At 30.2% G+C, this 17,471-nt stretch overlaps 1 protein-coding gene across 2 annotated transcripts in view; it reads right to left on the bottom strand.

Moving 5' to 3' along the window:
- Positions 1–17,471, bottom strand: part of DIAPH3 (diaphanous related formin 3) — a 424,016-nt gene that overhangs the window by 261,381 nt on the left and 145,164 nt on the right. For both annotated transcript variants that reach the window (XM_074299215.1, XM_074299214.1), the window contains 5 exons: positions 16,679–16,797; positions 16,528–16,592; positions 13,801–13,905; positions 8,917–9,252; positions 6,541–6,655 (listed from right to left, as the gene is read on the bottom strand). In XM_074299215.1, coding sequence (XP_074155316.1) covers positions 6,541–6,655; positions 8,917–9,252; positions 13,801–13,905; positions 16,528–16,592; positions 16,679–16,797 — 740 coding nt within the window. The remainder of the gene's footprint in view (positions 1–6,540; positions 6,656–8,916; positions 9,253–13,800; positions 13,906–16,527; positions 16,593–16,678; positions 16,798–17,471) is intronic.

Consider the following 17,471-nt stretch of genomic DNA (forward strand, 5'->3'; position numbering starts at 1 on the left):
TTCATTTGTTGTAAATCTCCAAATAAATGTCTTGAACTGATTCAATTGCCAAATTTCTAGAACTATAACTGCTTTAGTATTCATTCCCACTTTATTTTAGGCACTAGTTACTGCTTGGATGAACTACTGAAGTGAATCTTGTAAATATTCTCACCGCTTGCAGGAATACAATATTCTGAAATACAATGAATATACAAGATGCACATAGAGTTAAATGAGAATTTATTGTCCCTCAGGCAAATTCAAAATGGCAAGAGTTGTGAACATGATTTCAGACAAGAGTAGAAAGACATGATTAAAAGAGGTAAACAAGAAAACTATACTATGTTAATAGACATCATAGAAAATGAAATAACTATATGCAACAATAAGTACTTGTAGGAAAAATTAAATTATCAGCATAAATAAAAAACAATAGGAGCTGTACATACAGTTTTCAGCTGTACATAACTGAAATGAAGAAAGCAATTTAGGAACTGCAGAATATTTTTAAAGTCTTAGATGATGGATTTCTGGTGATTGCTGAATGAGAATAGAAAAGAAAATAAATATTTCTCAATGGTACGTGGTACTGTTATATTGACTAGCCCTTTGACAGAACATTTTAAAAAACCTTATGAATAAATAAGCCAAATTATTATCCTTTAAAGTAAATCCTTTACTGAATACAATGAAATAACAATTAAAAATAACAAACAGCAGTCAAAAAAATTAAACAGAAATGGAAATATTTGTAAATAGCTTAATTTTAAAGAACTGATAGGTCAAAAAAAAAAGTTACAAAGGAAAAAATGTCATTAAAGAAAATTATAATAATGAAGCACCAAATAGATGTTAAGGGAAAACTTTAGCTTTAAATGCTTTCATCAACAAAAAATTAAAGGATAGATCAATCATTTGGGAATGCAATTAAAAAAAAAAAAACAACAATACTAGAAAAACAACAAACCAAAGAATGCAAATAAACACAAAAATGAAATATCGAACAAAATAGAAAACAAACCTACTGAACTGAAAAAGCAAGTTATCTTTAATTCTATAAGATTTTTTTTGTTTTCATTTTTGTCTACTTGTACTTGATTTTAAGAATTTCTACTTAGTTGGGTGATGTAATTGCCCCCCAAAAAGGAGGAATATCAAAAATAAAAAAGGGTAATTCAAAATAAACTAGAAGGAAATAAAGTATTGGCACAATTCTATACCCACCAAATCATAACTTAAATGAAATGAATACAAAACTAAAATACCAAGTGAACAGAATAGGTCATTTCAATGACTCAAATTCAGAAGAAAAGAAATTGAACAAGTCAAAAAAGAAACTGCAGAAAGGACAAAAAAATAAATAGTAAATTAAATTAAACCTTCAGAGAAGAATTAATTTCAACACTACAAAATGTTTGGAAAAAAGGAAAATAAGGGATCCTACTGAATATAGTTTTGCTATTTAACCCAAGAAGAGAAAAAGTAAAGAAAATGAAAAGTCAATGTTACCAAAGAATAGTGACACAAATTGAATATAATTTTACATCATATATATATATATATATATATATATATATATATATATATATATATATATATATATATATATATATATATATATATATATATATATATATCTGGTGTTACAAAGAAACTATCACAAGATAATAAAAAGATTATGAACAATATGCACTTTGGATTTAGAGAAAGAATGCAGGATTAATTCAGTATTAAGAAAATTATACTCATAAGAGATCATATCAAAAAGTCCCAAAAATAACTATATAGAGAAATGAAAAAAAAATCTGACAAAATGCAACCAGTATTTCAGTGAAAATAGCTAAAAAAATAATATCTATCCACATACAAGGTGTAGCATTATCTGAAATTATGCAAATATAGAGTCCTATAGAGTATGATTAGAAGTAAAAACAAAGATGTTCATTATCATATGTATTGTTTGATATCATAAATGGTAAATATAGCAATAAGTCAAGAAAAAAAGGGCTGAGGAAATAAGCATAGTAGCAGGAAAAAAAGAGGATTTACACTTAGCATAAGCATCTCAATAGTGAACTAAAATAACCCACAATCACTTTAGTAGAGTAACAAAACATAAAGAAACCACAAATGTCAACTTTTTCATATCACTATCACCAAAAAAATTCTAAAATATAAAAAAGTAGATTTTCAAATACCATGAACTATATAGAACAACAGCATTCATATAATATTTTCTTGTTTACTAAACAAGTTTTAAACATTCTGTTTGAGTCTCACAGTTTTCAGAAGTGCTACTAATATCAACCTGGGGCAGAATCTGACCTCAAAAACATCATTTAAAGGGAAATCAAAGGGGAAAAAAGGAGGAAGAAAAGTTGCCAGACTCCAAACTACACTATATAGCAACAATCATTAAAATCATTTGATAATGGTTTAAAATGAGAAAATTCAGGGGAACAGATTTTTGTTGTTCAATTTCAGTACTGTCTGATTTTTTTTTTGTGATTCCATTTGTGGTTTTCTTGACAAAGATATTGAAGTGGTTTGCCATTTCATTCTCCAATATTTTTACAGATGAGGAAACTGCCACATATAGGATTAAATTGCTTGCCCATAGCATTCAGCTAGTAAGTGCCACATTTAAACTCAGATCTTCCTGAGTATAGACATGGTACTCTATCCACAGCACCACCTAAGTGACCATGGAACACAGGACATATTAGGTATTTTATATAGAGCAAAAAATCAATTTACAATTTACAAAAATTTTATAATAATAAACAACCCCAATTACTTGGATAAGACCTGATGTTAAATCAAAACTGCTGGGAAAATTCAAAGATACCTGGCAGAATGAGACCATTTTTTCATTTCATACTATGAACCAGCACCAAATGGACACATGAATAAGCAAATAACATTTGAGAAAAAAGATACCTTTTATAGCACATACAATTTGAGACATCGTTACTACAGAAAGGATAGAAAATATTCAAGATATAAAAATGAAAATTTTGGATTTCATAAAAATGTTTAAAGCTCTGACATAAACAAAATAAATGCACTTCAAATTAGAAGGGAAATTGCTAACTAGAAATGAGAAATAAGTTTAGTACAAAATTTCTTGGGAAAAAAGCCAACATCTAAGATATATGGGGAAGTAGTTCAAATATATAAGGTAGAGACATTCTTTAAAATGTGAATGATCAAAGAATAAAACCAGACAACTCTCAAAGAAGGAAATCTAAGCTATTAACAATCATATGAAAAATGTTCCAAATTATTTATAATTTGAATATTACAAAAAAATTCAAAGAAGTTCCAGACTGAAAAAAGATTTGGCAATTAAGAGGAAATTGATAACTTTATAGAAGACAGGTGAATGATGAAAAAGCCACACTTTAGAGCATTTTTAAAAAGAAAAACTGACTGTAGATGGTATTCTAAAGAGGCTTTCCCAGGAAAGGGAAGGAGAATTATAGGGATAGTTATTTTTAAAATGAGGGAGCCAAAGGTAGGTTTTTAAAGAGTAGGGAAAAAGCGGGCAGAGAAAAGAAGAAGAAAAAAAAAAGAATAATCTGGGTAATGTGGTAGCAAAGCCCGGAGGGGGAAGGGATCAAATGTACATGAGAAAACTCATTGCTAAATTAGTTCAAACATCTAGAAACCCATTTTAAATAACTCCACAAAAAAAGCACTATTTTATATACACATTGATTCAGACAGACCACTAATAATCCACATATCCCAAAAAGATCAAAGAAAGAGGGAAAGGATCCATATGTACAAAATTATTAAAATCAATTTTTGTTATAGCAAAGAAGTAAAAAAAGAATAAAGAGGTAACTACAATTTGGAAAAATTAATAAAATGTACTATAAGACTCTAATAGAAATGTAAGTAGGAAATGATGAAAAAGAGTAACTTGAGAAGACTGAGATAAAATGATACATAATAATATATGCAGAACCAAGAGAACAATTTATGCAATGACTATAACACTGAAAAGAAAGGAACATATTCTTGAAACCTTAGAACTCTAATCAATACATGGACAACCATGACTTATGAAGACTGATGAGCAATTATTCTTTTCACTTTCTGTAGTGAATAGATTTACAGGTGTAAAATGAGATATATGTTTTCAGATATAAACAATGCATATATTTGATTTACTTAGCTTTTCTAATTTTTAATAAAAGAGTAATTTGGGGGATATAAGAAGTTAGAATAAACTTGATAATTTTTTTTTTTAAAAAAGGAAAAAAAGAAATGATTGTGAATGAAACACTTATAAAATAAATTTTAAAAAGCTGCCCAATAATTTCAGGGCCTCATATATAATCCTTTCTATTCTTTGCATATTAAAATGCTCATGTACATTGATTTCTCAAGTTCAAAATGACAAAAAAAAAAAAAAAAAAAAAAAGAATATGAGGCTCTTTTAAGGGAAGCTATCTTTATTTTTTCCATATATTCTGTACTTGAAAAATGCCTTTCACACAGAAAGTATTTAATAAATGCATGTGAACAATACAGTTCAATTCCTATTAATTCTTTAAAATTTGAAGCAATAACTAAAAAGTAAAAAATTATAAAGCTTAAAGTTTTTATGTATACAGTGATTATCACTCATGCATTCAACAAACTGATCACTGAATTCTTTAGATATAAATATTTCTTTTTCTACTTAATCTTTAAGCTTTAAACAATTTTTAAATTAAAAAAATACATCTGGGGCAACATTCTGCCTCAGACACTTAATATTTACTATGTGACCCCAGACAAGTCACGTAGTCCAAATTGACTCTCAAATAAAAAAAAATACATCATTCATTAATAATCAAAAATTAAAATTAAAATTAGCATTTCCTACCTACCCATCAAATTAGAAAAAATAAAAGTGATAATATTCAATGCTGATGAGATTAAAGGGAAACAAATAAGTTCCTGATATAATTACAAATTGGTTAAATCTTTTTGAAGAAAAAAGTAGAAATGTACTGCAAAAGTTACACAATTATTTTATGATTAGAATTATCTTCTAGAGACATTATCAAGAAGGGGGAAATAGATATCTATTCAAATATATAAAAAAAAAAAAAAGTAATGTCTGTAGTTGGAGAGTATTAGAAACAGATTTAAAACTATATAAAAAGGGAAATAGCTAAGGTACATGACAAGAAAGATGACTACTATGATTTCAAGGATATAGGAGACCTCCTCAACTGATAGAGGATTTAATTCTCTCAAATATAAGAGAATGTCCTCATCACTTTCATTATCACTTTCAGCACCTTCACCAGTGTCTGAGCTCCTGAGTTTAAGCTGCTCTGCAAAAAGACAAACACCTTTTTATCACAGAAATATCAGTCCACTGTTGGGTCCATTTTCTAAGTCTTTTCAGAGTGAACAATACTTTACTAGCTAGCATAGATAATGGGCATGATTTTAATGGAGAAATGTTACAATGAAATTTGAGTGGTTAAATATGAGAAATATTTTAACATTTGAAAAATAGAATTATATAAAACAAAATAATTACAATAAAAATTATAACACCTAAAATGTCAAATATTTCTGTAATGAAGCTAATTAATAATGGGATGAGTTTACCCTAAAATTTAAGTTATGAAGACATGAATTTATTTTCTTAAGCATTACAAATTAATACCAAGAATTACAAAGACTGAACAAGTAAAAAACTTCTCAATTTTAAGCAGTAAGACTAAAGTTACATTGACTTGAGTTGTTAAAAGCTTCAGTTATTTTATTTACATATAAAACCACAGCTGAGTTAAAGGCATGTTAATAAGTTTCCCTTTCAAGTTTTATAAATTAAATAACTAATCAGTTCTTTTTTTTTTTTTTTAAGTAGGGGAAAAGAGTAGCTACATGGAACCCAAAATGTAAATATCTTTTTACAAACTAAATTTGCTTACCAAAAAAGAGAAGAACTAATTCTTGATCATAGAGTACTTCACATGTAAATATATATATATGCAAATATATATATTTACTAGTTTATTTTAACTATATTTTTCTCTGATTACCTGAAGAATATAATCATTCTATTCAAGGAAAACTTTGCTTCTCTGTAATCTAAAGATAAAATCAAGTTTCACCAAATCCATATTTCTCCCTAAACTAAGTTTTTTCTTATTTTCAAGAATATGAAGGCATAATTTATTTTATATTTAGTATAACTTAATGGTTATTATTGACTTTTAAAAACTGATCATTTATTTGTTCAGAGAAATAGCTACTTGAGGTTTCTGTTCTGTTCTATAATGTACAGACTCAGGAAAGTGAAATCTGCAAGCTGAGTTTATCTTTACTATTCATGTTCTCAAAGAGAATGTTAATATACATCTTTACAATCTTTAGTCTGTCCTGAAACACATTAGATGAAGATGCTCCATTTATAAATAGCATTACATAAATTCTCCATATTGTTTACCAACATTATCAAAAAGAAAACATTTCAAGAAAAAGAATTTAAATTAAGGAAAACTTTTAAGGGATTTTTTTAAAAACCAAAGATTTTTAACTTGCCTTTTCTTTGACAGCAAAATGTATTTTCAAGTTTACAGAGCAAGTCTGTGTTTTCATACTTGTTTTCATTTGCTTTTAACCAGAAACAGTTTTCACTCATTTCATGAGGTCTGATCTGAAATTAAAGGCAAAGACATAAGATATAAGATACACTAGCTATTGTTACTTCACGTTATGCCAATAAAAGGGAGACCAGTAGCCCAAAAGATGAATGAGTGGTACAATTGAAAAAGCTTATTTACTAATCAGTGAAATTTTCAACACTTCCCACCCCTCATTCTGTTTATTTGTCCTACCCTCCCTCAACACCTATCTTTTGTCCAGGTTCATCTTATTTTCTTACACATATTTTATACAAAGTAGTACTTTGTGGGGCTGTCAAATCATACTACAACACTACCTGATGGCAAATATAGTTGTGAATTATTTTCAACAGGAAAAGCCTTTGACAAAACTATGGGCAATGGGACTCCCATTTTAAAGAATATTTTAAAAATGTGGTACTAGGAATTACGCTCCATCATAAAGAGCTCTACTTTTTTTCTCAGCCTCCTTTTTGTTCTGCTGCCCCAACCTAGTGAAAAGTACCAGCAAAATACAACAAAATACAAAATTTCAGCAGCTGGCAAAAAGGGCGAAAAACAAAGCAAGGAAAGCAATGAGGATTTAATCTGACCTCAGAAAGGTTACTAATTCCTATAATAAATAGAAAGCTTGCATATTTTTAATAATTTATGTTAACAAATCCTGTTATATATTTACATGTTTCTGATACAAACTTCTTTTCAAATTAAGTCCAATTAATTTTATTTTAAAACATCATTATAATATCGAGTTGTATAAAGTAAATTTGAACACTACATGGATTGTCAGGATTTTTGATCCATAATCTTCTATTAATTATTCATTTAATCTTAGCCAAATGACCAATTCTTGGCTTCAGATTCTTCATCTGTAAAATTACATGGACAGGATACATAATCTCAAGGGTCACTTCATTATTATTGTTCCATTGTTTTCCAGTCATTTCCAACTCATCATGACTCCATTTAGGGTGTTCTTGGCAAATAACTAGAATTGTTTGCTATTTTCTTTTGTAGCTCATTTTACGGACAAGGAAAATAAAGTTAGAAGGGTTATGTGATTTGCCAGAGACACACTATTAATTAGAGATTAAAGTCAGAACTGAACTCAGAAATATGAATCTTCCTCATTGCAGATCCACCACTGTATCACTGAACCACTTAGCTGGCCCAAAATGTCACTTCACACTCTAGAATTCTATGATTCTAAGAGTTAAGTGCTATCTTAAGTAAGAAGAGTTGGTTATGACAAATGTCTATTGTCAAAGAAAATCTAATCTGCTTACAATTGATAAAATTCTTTAGTTATGTGACTAGATCTAGTCTGAATATCAATGTATTAAATTTCTCTTCAGAATAACTTTTTAAAGAACCAAACTAATGCTATAATGAAGACCTCTCTCACCCCATGATATATTTCCATACATATCAGTGATCTATTTTTTAGTTTTTGTTAGGGAATACCAATATTGAAAAACTTCCCCAATCACCTTTGCATTAGTAAAAATGGAACTGGAAGATTCACAGAAAAATTTAAAACAACCAATTGAAAAGCAGAGTAATCCACCTAATCTTAATACTATTATAATATTCAAATAAATGCCACCATAAGCTGATTCTCAATATAAAATTATATTGGAATATAAATTATATTGGAATCATTATTTTTCAAAATTACCACATGATCATCTTTCAAATATTTTAAAAAAAGATATCATATGGCCTTCTAAATCTTCTTTTTTACTGGTTATACATACCCTAGATTTTAACTTATACATACAGTATGACCAGCAGAACTCACATCATCCTAGTAATAATTCACATTATTCTAGTAATATTCCTTGGCAAAATTCCATTTCCTAATGTCTTTCATAGATATCAAGCAATCAATAAACATTTAAAAGCCCACTAAGTGCCAACATTAGCACCAAAAAATGAATGTAATATTTCAGAGAACTGAATAGGGCAGAGTATAGTAAGACAAGATTTATCACCTACCTTATTTTATGGACTTTGTTTCCACTTAGAAACATCTCATAGCTGCTTCTTTTTTGGGGAGGGGAAAAGTTGGAGGGAAAAAGTGAGGGGGGAGAAGGGCAGAACTTTTCTGAAACCCTAACTCATTGCACTTTCAATTAAATAAAAAAGTCCAGAACTTTTTCCTAAGAACTATTGAAAATCTAAACTTTCCTAAAGAATACTGAAATCATATAAAGTACAAAGGGTACAGTTTGATATATGAATATGTCTTAAGGAATTTTTTAAAAATACTTCCTATTTGGAGGTGTTTTACCTTTAACCAGTTCAGTCTTTTCATAGTAGTTTCAGGTTTAAATTCTTTTTTTGGTTTCAATCCAAATGGGAGTGTTAACGGAGGAGGAGATTGGTGTACTCCAAGAAATCCTGAAGGGAGTGGTGGGGGAAGAGGTGCACCAAAAGCCATTGGCATTCCTGGAAGTGGGGGAGGCGGCGGCGGTGGTGGCGGCGGCGGTGGTGGTGGTGGCGGCGGCGGTGGTGAAGGCATACCTCCACCCATTGGCAGGGATGGTGGTGAAGGTAAGTGTTGACCTGTTACATCTCTTGTTGACTGTGGCAAAATGATTTTTGAACCAGGTGGTAAAGCTCCAAACTATGGAAAGAAATTCAATTACTTAAGTTTCTATTATTTGACCGAAAATAAAAATTCACAACTCTGACAGTGACCATTAATTATTTTTACTAAAGTTCACAATAATCAGCTAAGAAATTGTACATGAAAAAATAAATGTCATTGCTAATAAAACATAGAATACACTTTATACTAGGATATGCATATTATTTTTCTATTAGAACTGAGATTGTTTACTTTTTTGTGTCAAGGATGCCACTAGAAGTCTGCTGAAGTCTGTGGTCCCTTTTGCAAGTTTTTTTTTTTTTTTTAAATATATAAAATAAACTAATTGTTAAAGACCTGTTAATACGATTGTTTACAAATCAAATGTGTATCAAAATCTCTGCAACATTTTTAAACTATGAAATATTTATTCTTTTTTAATAGAGGTAACATGTAACATTAAAATGGAAATTCAATTAGCTTTAGTCAGAAAAATGTAGAACCTGCCATTACTTCAATTGATCCATATATAAATATAAGATGATACAACGAACTATTTTCAACAAATGTATTATATTTACAGTACAAGCAATTCCCATTGTACACGTGCACACACACACATACACGCAAACATACACTTGTTTTCCTAGAGGTAATCTGAAATATAAAACACATTATTTTGTAGCAACTGTAGCTGTTGCCAGAACGGAAAAGCCAATATAGCCTTAAAATGCCATAAATAATGAGAATCAATATTATTATTTTGTCTATAATCACTATTTACAGTATCACCAGTTTCCAACCTAGAATCTCAATAATTCTCTTACTACCTTAGAAACAGAAGTAAAGATCTGCTCTAGTTTTCATAGAATTGGAAGGATTATGAATAAGCCTTCTGTAGCAGCAACAACAGATTCAACTAAGGCAACTGCGTAACAGATAATTATTTATCCATGTCAGAACCCTGAGAACTTGCTTGTTTTTCATTATTTTACACAAATTTTCACACAGTTTTATGGTGACAATTTTTTTAAAAGATTTTAAACACTTAAAAAACTTTTTTTTTTTTCTGAAAAAGGTAGAGACTTGATTCTCAAAGAGTTCAATGATACAAAAAAGACTAAGTAGAAATCATTCCACAGATGCTTTAAACACAAGGAAACAAGACAGACATAGGCAAATCTTTAAATCTCCAATTAATTTGTAATTCTCAACATAACTTTGTAAGTTTAGTCATCATTATTGTCATCACTTTACTCTCCCACCATGTTATGCCAGTTATCTTTTAATTTGACACAAGTATGCTTTTAGTTAAGACTGCTGAGGATTTTGTCTTTGGGATACCATTTTTGAAAGAAATACTCACTTTAAAATATTAATAAAATTAAGAGGAAAGCTCTGTGTTCATGCTTTATATACAGTTTTGGTATTTTCATTTATTGAATATTGTGATACTTTTTAGTTCTTCATAGTAAGTTAAACAAAGAGTAAAACTGAATATATTAATTGGAGATTTAAAGATTTGGATGCTAATTTACTGTTTCTAATCATGGTTTAGATTAAATTAAATATTAAATTAAAAGTGATAATAACTATTATTTTATTATGTTAATATATTATATTAAATAATTTGCAAAACAAATATATTGGTAATTATATAGTCTTTCATTTATAAGCAACTGACTTATTGATTCTTGATAAATAAGACTATTGTATTACCAATTAGTTGCCTATGTCTGCCTTGTTTCCTTGTGTGCAACTGTTTTTCAAAATTTCTCAAGTGAAAGTGAAATTTTGTGATAAATTAGAACATTTTATGTTAATTTTTGAATTTCCAAGATTAAAAAGATGTAAAACATGACACAAAAGAGAATAACCTAGATTTTGAAGTTGATAGTCCATTTTGAGCTGCTATGCAAGGTTAATATCTATAAAAGCACTAAGAAAATACTTGTTAACAAATTCAGATTTCAGAAAGGCCTAGATAGACTTACATGAATAGATGTTAAGTGAAGTGAGTAGAACCAAGAAAACATGATACGTGGCAATAAGAAGATTATGTGACACTAAGATTAGATCAAAATGGGTCCAAGATTTAGGCATAAAGAACGAAATCATAAATAAATTGGAGGAACATGGGATTGTTTACCTCTCAGACTTGTGGAGGAGGAAGGAGTTTGTGTCCAAGGGAGAACTAGAAACCATTATTGATCACAAAATAGAAAATTTTGATTACACCAAATTAAAAAGTTTCTGCACAAACAAAACTAATGCAAACAAGATTAGAAGGGAAGTACAAATTGGGAAAACATTTTTACAGTTAAAGGTTCTGATAAAGGCCTCATCTCCAAAATATACAGAGAATTGACTTTAATTTATAAGAAATCAAGCCATTCTCCAATTGATAAATGGTCAAAGGATATGAACAGACAATTTTCAGATGATGAAATTGAAACTATTTCCACTCATATGAAAGAGTGTTCCAAATCACTATTGATGAGAGAAATGAAAATTAAGACAACTCTGAGATATCATTACATACCTGTCAGATTGGCTAAGATGACAATAATAAAGATGAATGTTGGAGGGGCTGTGGGAAAACTGGGACACTGATGCATTGTTGGTGGAGTTGTGAAAGAATCCTACCATTCTGGAGAGCAATCTGGAATTATGCCCAAAAAGTTATCAAAATGTGCATACCCTTTGATCCAGCAGTGCTACTACCGGGCTTATGTCCCAAGGAAATACTAAAGAAGGGAAAGGGACCTGTATGTGCCAAAATGTTTGTGGCAGTCCTTTTCATAGTGGCTAGAAGCTAGAAAATGAATGGATGTCCATCAATTGGAGAATGGTTGGGTAAATTATGGTATATGAAGGCTATGGAATATTATTGCTCTGTAAGAAATGACCAACAGGAGGAATACAGAGAGGCTTGGAGAGTCTTACATCAACTGATGCTGAGTGAAATGAGCAGAACTAAGGGATCATTATACACTTCAACAACAATACTGTATGAGGATGTATTCTGATAGAAGTGGATATCTTCAACACAGAGAAGAGCTAATCAAATTCCAATTGATCAATGATGGACAGAATCAGTTACATCCAGAAAAGGAACACTGGGAAATGAGTGTAAACTGTGAGCATTGTTTTTTTTTTTGTTTTGTTTTGTTTTGTTTCTCTTCCCAGATTATTTTTACCTTGTGAATACAATCCTTCCTTTGCAACAACAACAACAAAATTCAGTTCTGCACATATATATTGTACTTAAGATATACTATAAGATATTTAATATGTATGGGAATGCCTGCCATCCAGGGGAGGGGGTGGAAGGAAGGAGGGGAAAAACTCCAAACAGAAGGGAGTACAGGGGATAATGTTGTAAAAAAAAATTACCTATGCATATGTACTGATAAAGAAAATGTTATAATTATAAAAATTAATTTTAAAAAAGCTTAATAAAAAATAAAAATAAATTAAAATTAAAATTAAAAAAAAAAAAAGATTATGTGATGATTAATTCTGATGAATGTGGCTCTTTTCAACAATAAGGTGATTTAGCCCAATTCTAACATATATGTAATGGAGAGAGCCATCTGCACCCAGAGAGAAGACTATGGGGACTGACTGAATGTGGATCACAGCATATTTTCACTTTTTTTGTTATTTATGTTACTTACTTTTCTTCTCTCATTTTTTCCCTTTTTCACCTGATTTTTCTTGAGCAGCTTGATAAAATATGGAAGTTTAGGAGAATTGTACATATTTAACTTATATTGGATTACTTACTATCTAGCGAAAGAGAAGAGGAAGGGAGAAAAATAGGGCACATAAGGTTTTGCAAGGGTGAATATTAAAAACCATCTTTGCATGTAGTTTGAAAAATAAAAAGCTATTATTTAAAAAAAAAATGAAAATAGTTGCTCTCCTCTAAGTTGAGAAAATTTTTAAAAGGGTAGTAGAGTTTTGAAGGAAAAATGATGACTATTTGGACGTGTTGAGCTTTAGATGTTTACAAGATATTATTAGGATCTAGGAGTCCTAAAAGTAATTGATGATGAGAGAAAAAAAAAAAAAAAAAAAAAAAAAATAGAGCTGACTAGATACATCTAGGAATTATCTAAATAACTGATCCCATGATAGTTAAGACTACCAACTACTCTATCTTTCTTTCTTAGATTCTCTGATAATCGAAGAATACTACAATTTTTTAAGATTCCAAGTAACACAAAAGGCAGAAAAGTCACAATGTGAACATAAGTATACATTCAGCACATTAGCAATGAAGTAAAGTAAGATTAGATTCATATCCAAGGTTAAGTATGAGCCAAAAGGGAAAGAGGCCTTTTATGTAATAACACTTAGCTATAGGAGTGACATATATTAATATATTAAGAGAAATTATTAATGTCACTAGACACATCTAGTGAATTGGATGAATGCTTTATGGATGATTTTTGAACAACAAAGAATTACATGGTATGAAAAAGGTATGGACAAAGTATCTGCATTGGGAAAAGGAAAAAACACAGTTATGAAATCAGATCCATCCATTCTGCTTACTCGTGTAGAATTGTTTTTTACCTGGGATTTAAAAGCCTGTAATTCTGCTTGGAGTTCAGTGATCTTTTCTTCTTTTTTCTGTAATTGGGACTGAGTTTCTTGGTGAACTATAAATTCTTTTTCAAACTGAAAAGAAAAATAGACTTAAAATAAACATCCTTCATATACACAGATAATGAAAATGGCATGTTAACAGCAGGACAGATTCACTTTTGAATCGTCTTCTAATAGTAGACAATCATTGTGTTCCCTCATCTACCTTTTTTCCAAGTAATCTTAGCAAATAGCAGCATTCACACAGCATTCTGACAATGACTGAGATAAAAATGCAGGCTAAATTTTTTCATCTATATAAAGGTAACTAAACTAATACAGTTACAACCTTGATCCTTTAATTTAAACTAAATGCTACTACATCAAAAAGAACTTATAATAACTTTTTGCTGAATTTTTAGCATTATGATTATTAATGTAAACCAGACATTCTTAATCTGTTTTATGTCATAAAACTACCTTGACACACTGGAGAAGCCTATGGAATCCTTCTCAGACCAATGTTTTTAAATTCGCCACACAAAAAAAAAATACATAGATTGAAAAGGAAATTAATTATCTAAATATATAGATATCAATATATATAATATATTTAAAAATATGTAAATAAATATAAACTTAAAAACTTAAAAGAACTTAAACTTAAAAAACTTAAAACTTAAAAAAAACCTTAAAAACTTAAACTTAAAAAAACTTTAAAAAAAACTAATTAGGTCTATCTAGGCTATAGCGTTTATAGAACTTAGAGACTATTCTGATTGTCATCAAAGAGAGTACAAATCTACTGAAATATTAGATCTGATTTCAATCTAACAATTTTTAAATATATTTGAAACATGAACAAAGTAATAGAACTACACTATACTAAGTGGAAATTACCATTGCTTTTTGCCTACAAAAATTTTAGTTGCTAACAGGGGCAGGAAAAAATACTTATACTGTTGAGCAAAGAAAGAACAATGACTACAGAGCATTATGGTCCATCAGTTTATTTGCATATGACTGTAAAGTTTTATAGGTCATAATGACACAATTGCAAAAAAAATAAAATAACTGATTAGAGACTATGGGGACAGATACATTATATAAGGATTGCTGGAGGCATTTTGCATCACTGCTTAAAAGGACTTTGACTTGAGGAATTAGAAGCCAAATACAATATTATCAGAGAAGGTACACAAAGGAGGAAGCTGGAGAACCAGCTAAGTGCAAGAATCACAGGAAAATGGGATATGCAAACTCCAGTTTATTGGTACAGAGCCAGATAAGTGGAAAGAAACATTGCTCTGCATATTGGATGAAAAAAAGCTGGGTTACTAGAAACAGCTCTTAAATGCTGTACAGATGAATAGAGAGCTGAAGCCTATTGCTGTGTACAGAGATTTTTAGCTTGACATTGTTTAATGCAATTTGTAGTTTGAAAAGAAAGAAACCTCTCAGGAGTGTCTGGATGGCCTTTACTGCCCTCTATGGTTAGGGAGCGAAAAAAAGAAGCAAAACAGGTTAAGCATCTCATTTTTTTCTTCAAGCTGTGCTTATTGGATAAAAGGCTCTGCATTACCAGAAGTAAAGAAAACAAAAATCCTGTTACATGAAAATATGGCTGAGTTGCTCTGTACTATTCAAGGAGTCACCTTGAAGAACTTTGTAATAATCTATAAATTGTCACCAACAAGTGCAATGGTGATTTGGGGATTAGAGGGAATAGAGGCTTAAAAGGGTCTAACACTTTTCTCAGTCTCTTACTAAGGAGTGACTTTGCCTAGCATAAGAGTGATGTAGACCAGAAGGACACTGAATAGAGAAGCATCTTTGTATAAAACAAATTGTTCTTAAAGGGGAGGACAGCAATACATATAAGATCACCCTAGTGAAATGATTCCAGCATGTGGTATTACCCATTTGTGTATATGTACCCATTGTCTCCTAGGGACACTACCTGCATTGATGAATATAATCCAGATTTATGGCTGGATAATATCTCTACCTTCGTTTTGTTTTCTACTGATTATATGTTATCATTATTATTTTTTATCTTTTAATTTAATAAATATTTTATGTCAAGGTGAATTCTGTCACTGTGATTGACAGTTTATATATATATATATATACAAAGAATATTAGTGAGGTCTCAAGAACTAGAATGAGGAGAAGTAGGCATATATCCCACAATCCACAAACACATTAAGGCTACCCCAAGGAAATTGTAAGAAAACAATGAGTTGTAGTACATAGCATAAAGCACAAAGGGAATCCCAAACCTGCCAGATCAGATGGGCAGATCAATAGGGAAAGTAGAGGTACAAACTATGCCTGGGTTAAATTTTTAAAAAAAGATACTGACACTAGACAAAACTGAAAAATTGGCATTCTAAAGAATTTCAAGAATTTCCTAGCTGTGTGGCCCTGGGCAAGTTACTTAACCTCAATTGCTTCAGAAAAAGGTGAGAGGGAGAGGGAGAAAGAGAAAGAGGGAGAAGGAGATGGAGAGGGAAAGGGAGGGGGAGGGGGAGGGGGAGGGGGAGGGGGAGATGGAGAGGGAAGAGGGGAAGGGGGAGAGGGAGAGGGGAAGGGAGAAGAGAAAGAAGAATGGTGTAGTTTTTGCTAATATACAATACTTCATATATGTCTTTCATTTTCTAGGAATCTCTGATTATTCTTTTTTATCTTACTCATTTCATGATTGTCACTTACTTTTCTGGAAAATTCTGATGCTTTTTCTTCAAGTTCTTCTAGTTTTGCTTGATCAACACAAATATCTAAAATTATAAAAATGAGAAATTCCTATATGATCTATCCTTGAATCTCTTCACAACTTTAAGATTTTTTCTATAACCATACTCACCTACAAATTGTCTTAAGTCAACATCTAATTTTTTTCTATATGAAAAATCAGGATCTGTTCCATCTCTGTGTAATACTATCTGAGATATGCATTCTTCAATTAATTTGAAATACTGTGGTCTAAAGCCAAAAAAGGAAAAAATTTAAATCCACATTTATTATATAACAAGTATCTTTCTTATATCTCAAGAAAATGCCTTATCAGATCTTGCTTTTTATTCATAATATTCCACGATAACAAAAACAACCATAATAAATTTAACACAGAGCTATTATTAAATAAAATGCTTAACTCTCAAAGTACATAGCCAAATATCTACAATGCAAAACCAGAATTAAATTATTTCACCAAAGATGACTAAAGTTAAATTCAGTCTCTCTAATTTTCAGGCAGAAACCAGAGAAAAACCTTTTAATGAAACAAAAAAATAATAGTGGATAGAAAGAAATTTAGAATTCTGACCAGATTAAAAGTATAACTAAAATACAAATTCCAAGAGTTGTCAATAGACATTTAGTACAAACCCTACACAAGTGGGAATCATATTATAATGTGTTTTACAAGTGATTATTCAAGCTTTGCTTGAAGGTTTCCAAAGACAAGCAAATTAATCACCTCTTGAGGTAGCTTATCACACTTTGCAACAATTTAAAAATGTTTAATTTGTCCTCACATCAATACCAGTTTATTCTCTTTGCAGCATCTACCCACTGTTCCTTCTGGAACAAAACAGAACAAACCTGATCCCACCTCAAAAGGACAGTGGTTCTTCTTGTTAATATTATTTTGTTAA

The sequence above is a fragment of the Sminthopsis crassicaudata genome, chromosome 3, assembly GCF_048593235.1.
Source record: "Sminthopsis crassicaudata isolate SCR6 chromosome 3, ASM4859323v1, whole genome shotgun sequence".
In the NCBI taxonomy this organism is placed as follows: Eukaryota; Metazoa; Chordata; class Mammalia; order Dasyuromorphia; family Dasyuridae; genus Sminthopsis; species Sminthopsis crassicaudata.